Source organism: Coregonus clupeaformis, chromosome 8 (assembly GCF_020615455.1).
Source record: "Coregonus clupeaformis isolate EN_2021a chromosome 8, ASM2061545v1, whole genome shotgun sequence".
In the NCBI taxonomy this organism is placed as follows: Eukaryota; Metazoa; Chordata; class Actinopteri; order Salmoniformes; family Salmonidae; genus Coregonus; species Coregonus clupeaformis.
Window position 1 is genome coordinate 41,003,082 of NC_059199.1, and position 12,872 is coordinate 41,015,953.

At 45.5% G+C, this 12,872-nt stretch overlaps 1 protein-coding gene across 1 annotated transcript in view; it reads right to left on the reverse strand.

The window, feature by feature from the left end:
• Window positions 1–1,668: 1,668 nt before the first annotated feature.
• LOC121572045 (3-hydroxyisobutyrate dehydrogenase, mitochondrial-like) overlaps window positions 1,669–12,872 on the reverse strand; it is a 49,424-nt gene continuing 38,220 nt past the window's right edge. Inside the window, exons 7-8 of the mRNA XM_045222006.1 lie at window positions 3,259–3,415; window positions 1,669–3,008 (exon numbers count right to left, since the gene is read on the reverse strand). Coding sequence (XP_045077941.1) covers window positions 2,832–3,008; window positions 3,259–3,415 — 334 coding nt within the window. The 3' untranslated portion in view covers window positions 1,669–2,831. The remainder of the gene's footprint in view (window positions 3,009–3,258; window positions 3,416–12,872) is intronic.

A 12,872-nucleotide genomic window follows, 5' to 3' on the forward strand; every position in this document is an offset into this window, starting at 1 on the left:
GCACTGGGTGTTTGCTAACAGCCGGACACTGAAGTTTTTCCTTTTGAGTTATGAGTGGCATTCTCTGTACCCACACCCTTGTTGTAGGCTTGGATTCAAGTTAGTTCAAGTTCAGGTCTGTCAGGTGTCTGCCCTGTCTGTGCTCCCCGTGGCAACGAGACGACAGATCTGGTTGCTGACACTGAAGGATTCTTTGAGTTATTAGTGACATCCTCTTCATTCACAGGAGATAAGGACGGTTTTGCTGCTGTGTGTTCGTTGGGTGTTGCCGTAGACTTGGGTTTGGGTTAATTGGGGTTAGGGTCGGGTGTGTGCAACATTATCCCAGGGTTAGGGTCAGGTGTGTGCAACATTATCCCAGGGTTAGGCAGGTAGCCTAGCGGTTAGAGCGTTAGGCCAGTAATCAAAAAGGTCGCTGGTTTGAATCCTCAAGCCGACTAGGTGAACAATCTGCTGATGTGCCTTGAGCAAGGCACTTAACCCTAATAGCTCCTGTAATCTTCTCTGGATAAGAGCGTCTTCTAAATGACACAGATGTTATGTTACTCATGGTTATAGTTAAAGTTCTGCCCTGTCTGTGCTCACCATGGCCCTGAGACGACAGCTCTGTTGTGCCAGGCCTCAGCTCTGTGGTCGACTGCCTGCCTGTCTGTTGTTCCATTGTTCCTCAAGCTCTCTACCAGAGGCTCGTATAACGCCCAGCGTCACACAGGGAGAAATGGAAGCACTAATGTCAGAATGATACTCTTATTTCCATCATTACAATGAAATGGGAGGGAAAAACCATGGCTTGGTTATTAATTTTTTCAGTTGTGTTTTTCTGCGCTGTGTTTTATTGAGATGGTGTCATCTGTGCCAGTCAGACAGAGCTGTAGCAGAAATGTGTGTTTATAAAAAAGACAATTACAGTTAAATTGCGACATGTGGCCAACATGAGCCTAACTTTAAACAGCTACAAAGGGTACAGAGTTATATTTTTATAAAGACCGAAACAGAGAGACTGAGATTAGAGAGAACCTCCTCTTTATTTCAGACAGTAGTGTGATGGAGGATGTCTTCACAGGACAGAGAAATACAGATAGAGAGAGACTAAACTCTATCTATTTCACTTGCTTTGGCAATGTAAACATGTTTCCAATGCCAATAAAGCACCTTAAATTGAAATTGAATTGAAATTGAGAGAGAGGAGAGAGACAGGTGCTCTATTAATGTACCAGTATACAGCAAGAAGAAAAACATGTGACAGCGAGGATTCTCTGGTTCTCCTTTAATACCGTCAACAAAAGAAATATACATTATGTACACAGAGCAGGCTGAGATAGAGACAACACTCAGTGGCGCTTTACACAGACATGCTGCATGTTCTGAGCAACAGACACAAAGAAGAGAGAGCAACACAAGAGGGGATGGGGGGGAGAGAGACAGAGAGAGAGACAGAGAGAGAGACAGAGAGAGAGACAGAGAGAGAGACAGAGAGAGAGACAGAGAGAGAGACAGAGAGAGAGACACACAGACAGAGACACACAGACAGAGAGACAGACAGAGACAGAGAGAGACACGAGCGTGAAAAGAGAGAAGTGAAACAAAACAACAAAGGAGAGGTACTGAGCAGAGGAATACATTTTTTGACAGACAGTAAAAAAGCCACAAACTGAAATTCCAGATGTATGTAAAACAGAAGCTGTAATTCCAGTATAGATGTATATCAAATCAGACGCAGAATCTACAATAAAGGAAGTATATCAAAAGGACTCACTGGGCCCGCTCCACATTGATTGGTCAGAGTGCATAGTGACCTGGGAGCTGCTGCCAATAGCGGCTCACAGTACTGGACAGCAGTGGGTCTGTATAATGAGAAGTGAGCATGGTGGATGTGCCCAAAAAACCGGAACAAACACTACTGTGCTCGAGTTGAAAACACGTGACTGAATAAAAAATTAAGTGAATGAAAAAAAATGAATAAATGGATGGATAATGAATGAACAAATAATGGGAGGTTTACATCAGTGAACCACTACTACCTACCACACCCCTTCTCCCAAATCCCACCCACCAACTACCTCCTCCCCACCCCCAAAAAAAGACAGGGTAACAAAATGAGTAAACATCTGAGCCCATATGGTATGGGGTAATGTAATATTGGTTATCATGTATATAATGCTCAAGTGTGTATGTGAGAGTCTTCAGACAGAGGGTAGTGGTACGCCCTTCCCTAACTGTCTTCAGATCTATAGCATCTTCATCATCATCATCATCATCATCATCATCATCATCATTATTAGTATTATTATTATTTCAGGCTACTGCTGAACAGGTGGGACGTGGTCAGTCTCTCTATCTAAGTCTGTTCACCCAGACTAAACCACAGAGTCCTGGAGGAGGAGCTGCTGCGGTTTTTTCTCTTCTCTGACAAAGAGGCAGGATCATCGGTTGTAACACGGGTAACAGACAAACTCCCGGCAAGAAAAACAAAAACAACCCAAAACAAAGAACAGGAAGTACAACGTAATCCACATTATCTGATCTGTCAAACATGATCTTTTAAACCTACGTACGTCATCCCCTCGACACATTGTGTTAGACCACGCGTACCACCCTGCCCCCTCCCTGGCCAGGGGAAGTAGAGGCTGCCCTAACCTACCACCAGTCCTAACCTTAACCATTAGGGAGATTAAATCATATCTGACCCTGGATCAGCAGTAAGGAGCAACTTCTATCTCAAGTTCTCGTACCCCTCTGATACCAATTCTCTCCTCAGGTAAAGGCAGGGGTGTGGCTGGGGTGTACGGGGGGAAGTAGGGGTGTGGCTGGGGGGGATAAGGGAAGGGGTTCTAGTCCCCCTTCTTTTCTGGCTCCTCCTCCTGTTCGCGTAGGAACTGGAACACAGAGGAGAAGTCCTTGTTGGCGTAGCCGCGGGCACACATGACACGGTAGATCTGATGGGCCAGTGAGCCCAGGGGGACAGGGGTCTTAGTGTTGGTGGCTGTGTGCTGGGCCAGACCCAGGTCCTTTCAGGAGGAGAGAGAGATGGGGATGTTAGATGTGTGTTTATGTGCAACAAAAGCAGAGTAGACGAGAGACAGAGCTCAGAAGGGAGGAGTGAGATCTAGAGAGAGATGAAGAGGAATAAAATACAAAGATAAATAAGAAAAACAAACTTGATAGAGAAAGAAGGAGAGATGAAAATGGAGGGATAAACAGACGGACGTACAAAGACATCCAGCCAGACATAACTAGCTAGGGTAGAACAGAACAGACCTTGGCCATGAGCGTGGTCCCAAAGCCTCCCTGGTAGTTGTTACCAGAAGGGACTCCCTCCATGACGCCTGGTACTGGGTTATACGAGTCACTGGACCAGCACCTGCCTGATGACATGTTCAGGATCTGGGCCAGCAGTTTAGGGTCCAGACCCAACCTGGAAGAGAAGAGAGGAGGTTAGTTAAAGAGAAAGGGAGGAAAAATATGGAGGGAGAGAAGTAAAGGTGTGGGAGGTGTGAAAGGGTAGAAAGGGCATGGTAGGGGGGGGGGGAAGAAAAGGGGGGATGAGGTTTAGAGAGAGATTGAGAGAGAGAGAGAAAGATACTGGTAGGCCAATAGAATAATAATGAGAGGAAAAGAGAAAGAGCATGTGAAACAGAAATACTGATACAGTGATCGAGAGGGAGACAGAGATGTTGTAATAAAAGAGAGAGAGGGAAAGAAGGAGAGTGATATTGTAATAGAAAGAGGGAAAGAAGGAGAGTGATATTGTAATAGAAAGAGGGAAAGAAGGAGAGTGATATTGTAATAGAAAGAGGGAAAGGGAAAGAGGGAGAGTGATATTGTAATAGAAAGAGAGGGAGGGAAAGAAGGAGGGTGATTTCGTAATAGAAAGAGAGAGAGGGAAAGAGGGAGAGTGATATTGTAATAAAGAGAGAAGAGGGAAAGAAGGAGAGTGATATTGTAATAGAAAGAGAGAGAGGGAAAGAAGGAGGGTGATTTTGTAATAGAAAGAGAGAGAGGGAAAGAGGGAGAGTGATATTGTAATAGAAAGAGAGAAAGAGGGAGAGTGATATTGTAATAGAAAGAGAGAAAGAGGGAGAGTGATATTGTAATAGAAAGAGGGAAAGGGAAAGAGGGAGAGTGATATTGTAATAGAAAGAGAGAGAGGGAAAGGGTTAGTATTGAGTAGAGCAGAGAGGGAAAGCAGGGAGAGTGATATTGTAATGAAAAGGGGTGGGAAAAGAAGTAGAGTGATAATGTAATGAAAGAGAGTAAGGGGAGAGTGATATTGTAATAAGAGAGAGAAATGACTAAAAATGAAAGTGTAAAAGGGAAAGAGGGAGAGTGATATTGTAATAGAAAGAGGGAAAGAGAGAGAGTGATATTGTAATAAAAGAGAGCAAGGGAAAGTGGGAGAGTGATATTGTAATAGAAAGAGGGAAAGAGCAAGAGTGGATATTTTAATAGAAAGAGAGAAAGGGGGAGATTGATATTTTAATAGAAAGAAGGAAAAGGGGAGAGTGATATTGTAATAAAAAAAGAGGAAGAGGGAGAGTGATATTGTAATAGAAAGAGAGAGGGAGAAATAGGGAGAGTGATATTGTAATAGAAAGAGAGAGAGGGAAATAGGGAGAGTGATATTGTAATAAAGAGAGAGGGAGAAATAGGGAGAGTGATATTGTAATAGAAAGAGAGAGAGGGAAATAGGGAGAGTGATATTGTAATAAAGAGAGAGGGAGAAATAGGGAGAGTGATATTGTAATAGAAAGAGAGAGAGGGAAATAGGGAGAGTGATATTGTAATAAAGAGAGAGGGAAAGAGGGAGAGTGATATTGTAATAGAAAGAGAGAGAGGGAAAGAGGGAGAGTGATATTGTAATAAAGAGAGAGGGAAAGAGGAAGAGTGATATTGTAATAGAAAGAGAGAGGGAAAGAGGGAGAGTGATATTGTAATAGAAAGAGAGAGAGGGAGAGTTATATTGTAATAAAGAGAGAGGGAAAGAGGGAGAGTGATATTGTAATAGAAAGAGGGAAAGAAGGAGAGTGATATTGTAATAGAGAGAGAGAAAGAGGGAGAGTGATATTGTAATAGAAAGAGAGAGGGAAAGAGGGAGAGTGATATTGTAATAGAAAGAGAGAGAGGGAAAGAGGGAGAGTGATATTGTAATAGAAAGAGAGAGAGGGAAAGAGGGAGAGTGATATTGTAATAGAAAGAGAGAGGGAAAGAGGGAGAGTGATATTGTAATAGAAAGAGGGAAAGAGGGAGAGTGATGTTGTAATAGAAAGAGGGAAAGAGTAATATAAAGAAAGAGAGAGAGAGAGCTGGTGACCCATGTTGAACCCAGAGTCCTGTCTCTCTCTTCTCCATCTCTCAGTGTTAATGGCTGGTTAGGTGGAGGACTGGGGAACGCTGCCTAATGCAGTATTGATGTTTACCCCTCCTATCCTCCATCATCCCTCTAACATGGAAGAAAGAGGACAAGTGGTGGCCAAGGAGCACATGGGGGCCATAAACCTCGCTGACACACACAGCCCCATTCATTTAACAGCACTCTGCCTCCAGAAGCTAGGGATGAAGACAGTACTCGGTAGAAGGACCAATAGCTACAGGAAATGTCTGTGAGAGAGTAGCACGTCAGGTGAGTGATGAGTATTCAGTAAGGTATCAGGTGTGACATCCTCAGGTGAACCAATACACCTCCATATTACACCACAACACACCTCCATATTACACCACAACACACCTCCATATTACACCACAACACACCTCCATATTGCACCACAACACACCTCCATATTGCACCACAACACACCTCCATATTGCACCACAACACACCTCCACATTGCACCACAACACACCTCCATACCACATCTCTATATTACACCACAACACACCTCCATATTACACCACAACACACCTTCACATTACACCTCCACATTACCCACTACACACCTCCACAACACACCACAACACACGACTCCATATTGCACCACAACACACGACTCCATATTACATCACAACACACCTCCACACTGCACCACAACACATCTCTATATTACACCACAACACAACACACCTCCACAACACACCTCCACATTACACCATAACACACGACTCCATTTTGCACCACAACACACGACTCCATTTTGCACCACAACACACAACTCCATATTACATCACAACACACCTCCACATTATACCACAACACACCTCCACATTATACCACAACACACCTCCACATTACACCACAACACACCTCCACATTACACCACAACACACCTCCACATTACACCACAACACACCTCCATATTACATCACAACACACCTTCACATTACACCACAACACACCTTCACATTACACCTCCACATTACCCACTACACACCTCCACAACACAACACACGACTCCATATTGCACCACAACACACCTCCACATTACACCACAACACACCTCCACATTACACCACAACACACCTCCATATTACACCACAACACACCTCCATATTACACCACAACACACCTCCAGATCACACCACAACACACCTCCAGATCACACCACAACACACCTCCACATTACACCACAACACACCTCCACATTACACCACAACACACCTCCACATTACACCACAACACACCTCCATATTACACCACAACACACCTCCATATTACACCACAACACACCTCCACATTACACCACAACACACCTCCATATTAAATCACATCACAACACACCTCCATATTAAATCACATCACAACACACCTCCATATTAAATCACATCACAACACACCTCCATATTACATCACAACACACCTCCATATTACATCACAACACACCTCCATATTACATCACAACACACCTCCATATTACATCACAACACACCTCCATATTACATCACAACACACCAGGAAAGCAACAGAAAAGAGAAGGGGAGAAGAGGAGCGAGTACGAAAGAAAGCAAAACAGCGAGTGTTAGGTCCTGAGCGTTGAGAGTGGGTGTAAGTGACTGACTGCTGTCTGTCTGGTGAGTAGTGCTAGTCGTTGTGTTGTAACAGTTTTAAAGACAGTGTAAAGTTGGCCACATGAAGCCCTGGCAGCCTGACCCTGGTGTAGCTTACAGGACAATAACTCTACTCTGCTCTCAATATCACTATTAAACCATCATGGCTCCTTAAGGACAGAATATGGGCTTCCTAAGCCAGCCCTCCCTCCCTCTTCTTTCCTCGTTCCCTCCCTCCATCTGGCTCTCATTCTACCATTACTACCACAGTCTTTATTAGTTGTCTACTAACTAATTAAGACTGGGACATTTACTCTCTCTCTCAATGTATTTTACACTCTCACAAAATGTCTCTCTCCTTTATTGCTCCCTTTTCTCACAGTCTCTCCCGGCTTGGTTTGTAGTTTCTCTCAGTCTCTCCCGGCTTGGTTTGTAGTTTCTCTCAGTCTCTCCCGGCTTGGTTTGTAGTTTCTCACAGTCTCTCCTGGCTTGGTTTGTAGTTTCTCTCAGTCTCTCCTGGCTTGGTTTGTAGTTTCTCTCAGTCTCTCCCGGCTTGGTTTGTAGTTTCTCTCAGTCTCTCCTGGCTTGGTTTGTAGTTTCTCTCAGTCTCTCCCGGCTTGGTTTGTAGTTTCTCTCAGCCTCTCCTGGCTTGGTTTGTAGTTTCTCTCAGTCTCTCCCGGCTTGGTTTGTAGTTTCTCTCAGTCTCTCCCGGCTTGGTTTGTAGTTTCTCTCAGCCTCTCCCGGCTTGGTTTGTAGTTTCTCTCAGTCTCTCCTGGCTTGGTTTGTAGTTTCTCTCAGTCTCTCCCGGCTTGGTTTGTAGTTTCTCTCAGTCTCTCCTGGCTTGGTTTGTAGTTTCTCTCAGTCTCTCCCGGCTTGGTTTGTAGTTTCTCTCAGTCTCTCCCGGCTTGGTTTGTAGTTTCTCTCAGCCTCTCCCGGCTTGGTTTGTAGTTTCTCTCAGTCTCTCCCGGCTTGGTTTGTAGTTTCTCTCAGTCTCTCCCGGCTTGGTTTGTAGTTTCTCTCAGTCTCTCCCGGCTTGGTTTGTAGTTTCTCTCAGTCTCTCCCGGCTTGGTTTGTAGTTTCTCTCAGTCTCTCCTGGCTTGGTTTGTAGTTTCTCTCAGTCTCTCCTGGCTTGGTTTGTAGTTTCTCTCAGTCTCTCCCGGCTTGGTTTGTAGTTTCTCTCAGTCTCTCCCGGCTTGGTTTGTAGTTTCTCTCAGTCTATCCTGCCTTGGGTTTTAGTGTGTTTTGGAAATGTGGGATAAGTGACACTGTGTTGTTTTTAATGGAAGTCTCAGTCATTATGGCTTTTTCAGTGCATGTCTGTATACTGCTGCCACACTCCTTCACTCCCCCTCCATATCTCCAACCTACCCCAGCCGACGCCTCCCTGTCTAAGTGGGACATATGTTTGACGTCATCCACCCCCCCTTCGTACACGCACACGCACAGGGACTCTCCCAGTGCCTGTGTTCTGGCTGCGCTACAATAAAGTGCGTTGGAGCGCACAGATCATTTGTTAGAGCGGCCAGATACGCTGACTGACATGGAGCTGTTGTCCTCTGTTTAATGATAAATCAATCACCCTCCCTCTCCTATCACACACACCCTATCACAGTTATTAGCCATGAGCCCCCCTCCCTATCCTATCAGTCGTGGTTATTAGCCATGAGCCCACCTCCCTATCCTATCACAGTTGTGTTATTAGCCATGAGCCCACCTCCCTATCCTATCACAGTCGTGGTTATTAGCCATGAGCCCACCTCCCTATCCTATCAGAGTCGTGGTTATTAGCCATGAGCCCACCTCCCTATCCTATCACAGTCGTGGTTATTAGCCATGAGCCCACCTCCCTATCCTATCACAGTCGTGTTATTAGCCATGAGCCCACCTCCCTATCCTATCACAGTCGTGGTTATTAGCCATGAGCCCACCTCCCTATCCTATCACAGTCGTGTTATTAGCCATGAGCCCACCTCCCTATCCTATCACAGTCGTGGTTATTAGCCATGAGCCCACCTCCCTATCCTATCACAGTCGTGGTTATTAGCCATGAGCCCACCTCCCTATCCTATCACAGTTGTGTTATTAGCCATGAGCCCACCTCCCTATCCTATCACAGTCGTGGTTATTAGCCTTAGCGCCAGTGTTGTTCTTTAGCGGTGCCATTAATTTACATGGAGAAGAGGACATGTCACGCTTTAACAGGATTGACCTCTATACACACACAGTGCAACGCCATCACAGCTGACGGAGAAACAAATGCTATCAGGATGAGAAAAAACCCCAGCTGAGACAAGACAAGACGGGAAGGGATGGATGGAGGGAGGGATAGCGGGATGGAGGGATGGATGGAGGGATAGAGGAATGGAGGGAGGGATAGAGGGATGGAGGGATAGAGGGAGGGAGGGAGGGAGGGATGGAGGGAGGGATGGAGGGAGGAGGGATGGAGGGATGGAGGGATAGAGGGAGGGAGGAGGGATGGAGGGATGGAAGGGATGGAGGGAGGGAGGGAGGAGAGGGAGGGAGGAGGGAGAGGGAGGGAGGGAGGGAGGGAGGGAGAGGGAGGGAGGGAGGGAGGGAGGGAGGGAGAGGGAGGGGGAGAGGAGGGAGGGAGGGAGGGATGGAGGGAGGGATAGAGGAATGGAGGAATGGAGGGATGGAGGAAGGGATAGAGGGATGGAGGGATGGAGGAAGGGATAGAGGGATAGAGGGATGGAGGAAGGGATAGAGGGATAGAGGGAGGGAGGGATAGAGGGATGGAGGGAGGGATAGAGGGATAGAGGGAGGGATAGAGGGATAGAGGGAGGGATAGAGGGATAGAGGGAGGGATAGAGGGATAGAGGGATGGAGGGATGGAGGGAGGGAGGGATAGAGGGATAGAGGGAGGGAGGGATAGAGGGATGGAGGGAGGGATAGAGGGATGGAGGGAGGGATAGAGGGATGGAGGGAGGGATAGAGGGATGGAGGGATGGAGGGCCTGCTGTTGTGTCATGTGCAGCAGGTGGAGGTAATTTGTGATATTAACTGTCTGGTTCATTACCATTAGCTTTAATTATTTCTCTAAACCACAGGAGAGGAAGCATGCTCAACACTTATTATTACAGAGGTATTAAAGAGGTAACAAGCACATTCACACACATTTAAGAGGTAACATGCAAGTCTATCTTTAATTCATCTCTGGAACATATGCTTTCAATCCAATCCACTAAAACCAGACGGAGGGAGGGAGAGACGGAGGGAGGGGGAGAGAGAGGGAGGGAGGGGGAGAGAGAGGGAGGAGGGGGAGAGAGAGAAATGGGGAGGGAGAGAGAGAGCGGGAATGGAGAGGGAGGGGATGGAGAGGGAGTGTAACTGTATATGTATTTATGCATCCTCCCCTCTCCTCCGCCTCTCCTCTGGAGCATCATTAAAAGCAGGGCTGCTCCTCAGACAGACTGAAAGATACGAGCCAGAGAAGAAACAGACCAGAGAGGGAGTGGGGGATGGAGAGAGAGAGAGAGAGAGAGAGAGAGAGAGAGAGAGAGAGAGAGAGAGAGAGAGAGAGAGAGAGAGAGAGAGAGAGAGAGAGAGAGAGAGAGAGAGAGAGAGAGAGAGAGAGAGAGAGAGAGAGAGAGAGAGAGAGAGAGAGAGAGAGACGAGAGAGAACGAGAGAGAGAAAGAAATTGACAGAAAATAAATGTTGAAAATAAATATAAGAGAGAAAGGGAAACATCGGGAGGAGAAAATAAAGGGAGTGAGACAAAGAACCTGATAGAGGGGAAAAAACAGAAGAAGAGTGTGTGTGGTAATAATTGTCATTCGGGGCCATTCTCTGCTCTAAGGGAACGTCATGCTCTGTCGGAGACGGCCCAACCTTCCATCTGAAATCAACAAATTAGCTGTGTGGACGGGACAGGCAGCGTGTGTGTGTGTGTGTGTGTGCGTGTGTGTGTGTGTGTGTGTGTGTGTGTGTGTGTGTGTGTGTGTGTGGACAGGTATTGGAAAGGGCAGCTCTATCAGGCCCTACTCCAGCATGATAAAATGTTATTGCTGTTTTCCTGTAAATTGGCACTGAGCATGTGTGTGTGTCTGTGTGTGTGCACTCCATGTACGTGTGTGTTTGTACTCTGCGTGTGTATGTGTATGGGTAGATGTGTATGGGTAGATGTGTATGGGTAGTTGTGTATGGGTAGATGTGTATGTGTAGGTATGTATGGGTAGATGTGTATGTGTAGGTGTGTATGGGTAGATGTGTATGTGTAGGTATGTATGGGTAGGTGTGTATGGGTAGATGTGTATGTATGCATGGGTAGATGTGTATGTATGTATGGGTAGATGTGTATGGGTAGATGTGTATGTATGCATGGGTAGATGTGTATGTGTAGGTATGTATGGGTTGATGTGTATGGGTAGATGTGTATGGTAGGTATGTATGTGTAGATGTGTATGTATGTATGGGTAGATGTGTATGTGTAGGTATGTATGGGTAGATGTGTGTATGTATGTATGGGTAGATGTGTATGGGTAGATGTGTATGGGTAGGTATGTATGTGTAGGTGTGTATGGGTACATGTGTATGGGTAGGTGTGTATGCGTAGATAGGTATGTGTAGGTATGTATGGGTAGATGTGTATGTATGTATGGGTAGATAGGTATGGGTAGGTTTTTATGGGTAGGTATGTATGGGTAGATGTGTATGTATGCATGGGTAGGTATGTATGGGTAGATGTGTATGGGTAGATGTGTATGGGTAAGTGTGTATGGGTAGGTGTGTATGTGTAGGTATGTATGGGTAGATGTGTATGGGTAGATGTGTATGTATGTATGGGTAGATGTGTACGGGTAGATGTGTATGGGTAAATGTGTATGGGTAGGTGTGTAGGTGTGTATGGGTACATGTGTATGGGTAGGTGTGTATGCATTGATAGGTATGTATGGGTAGATGTGTATGGGTAGATGTGTATGGGTACATGTGTATGGGTAGGTGTGTATGGGTAGGTATGTATGGGTAGATGTGTATGGGTAGATGTGTATGTATGCATGGGTAGATGTGTATGTGTAGGTATGTATGGGTAGATGTGTATGGGTAAGTGTGTATGGGTAGGTGTGTATGTGTCGGTATGTATGGGTAGATGTGTATGTATGTATGGGTAGATGTGTATGGGTAGATGTGTATGGGTAGATGTGTATGGGTAGATAGGTATGTGTAGGTATGTATGGGTAGATGTGTATGGGTAGATGTTTATGTATGGGTAGATGTGTATGTGTATGGGTAGGTGTGTATGGAAAGATAGGTATGTGTAGGTATGTATGGGTAGATGTGTATGTATGTATGGGTAGATGTGTATGGGTAGGTAGGTATGGGTAGATGTGTATGTGTAGGTATGTATGGGTAGGTGTGTATGGGTAGATGTGTATGTATGCATGGGTAGATGTGTATGTATGTATGGGTAGATGTGTATGGGTAGATGTGTATGTATGCATGGGTAGATGTGTATGTGTAGGTATGTATGGGTAGATGTGTATGTGTAGGTATGTATGGGTAGGTGTGTATGGGTAGATGTATGTATGCATGGTAGATGTGTATGTATGTATGGGTAGATGTTGGGTAGATGTGTATGTATGCATGGGTAGATGTGTATGGTATGTATGTGTATGGGTAGATGTGTAGGTATGTATGTGTAGATGTGTATGTATGTATGGGTAGATGTGTATGTGTAGGTATGTATGGGTAGATGTGTATGGGTAGATGTGTATGGGTAGATGTGTATGGGTAGGTATGTATGTGTAGGTGTGTATGGGTACATGTGTATGGGTAGGTGTGTATGCGTAGATAGGTATGTGTAGGTATGTATGGGTAGATGTGTATGTATGTATGGGTAGATGTGTATGGGAAGATAGGTATGGGTAGGTATGTA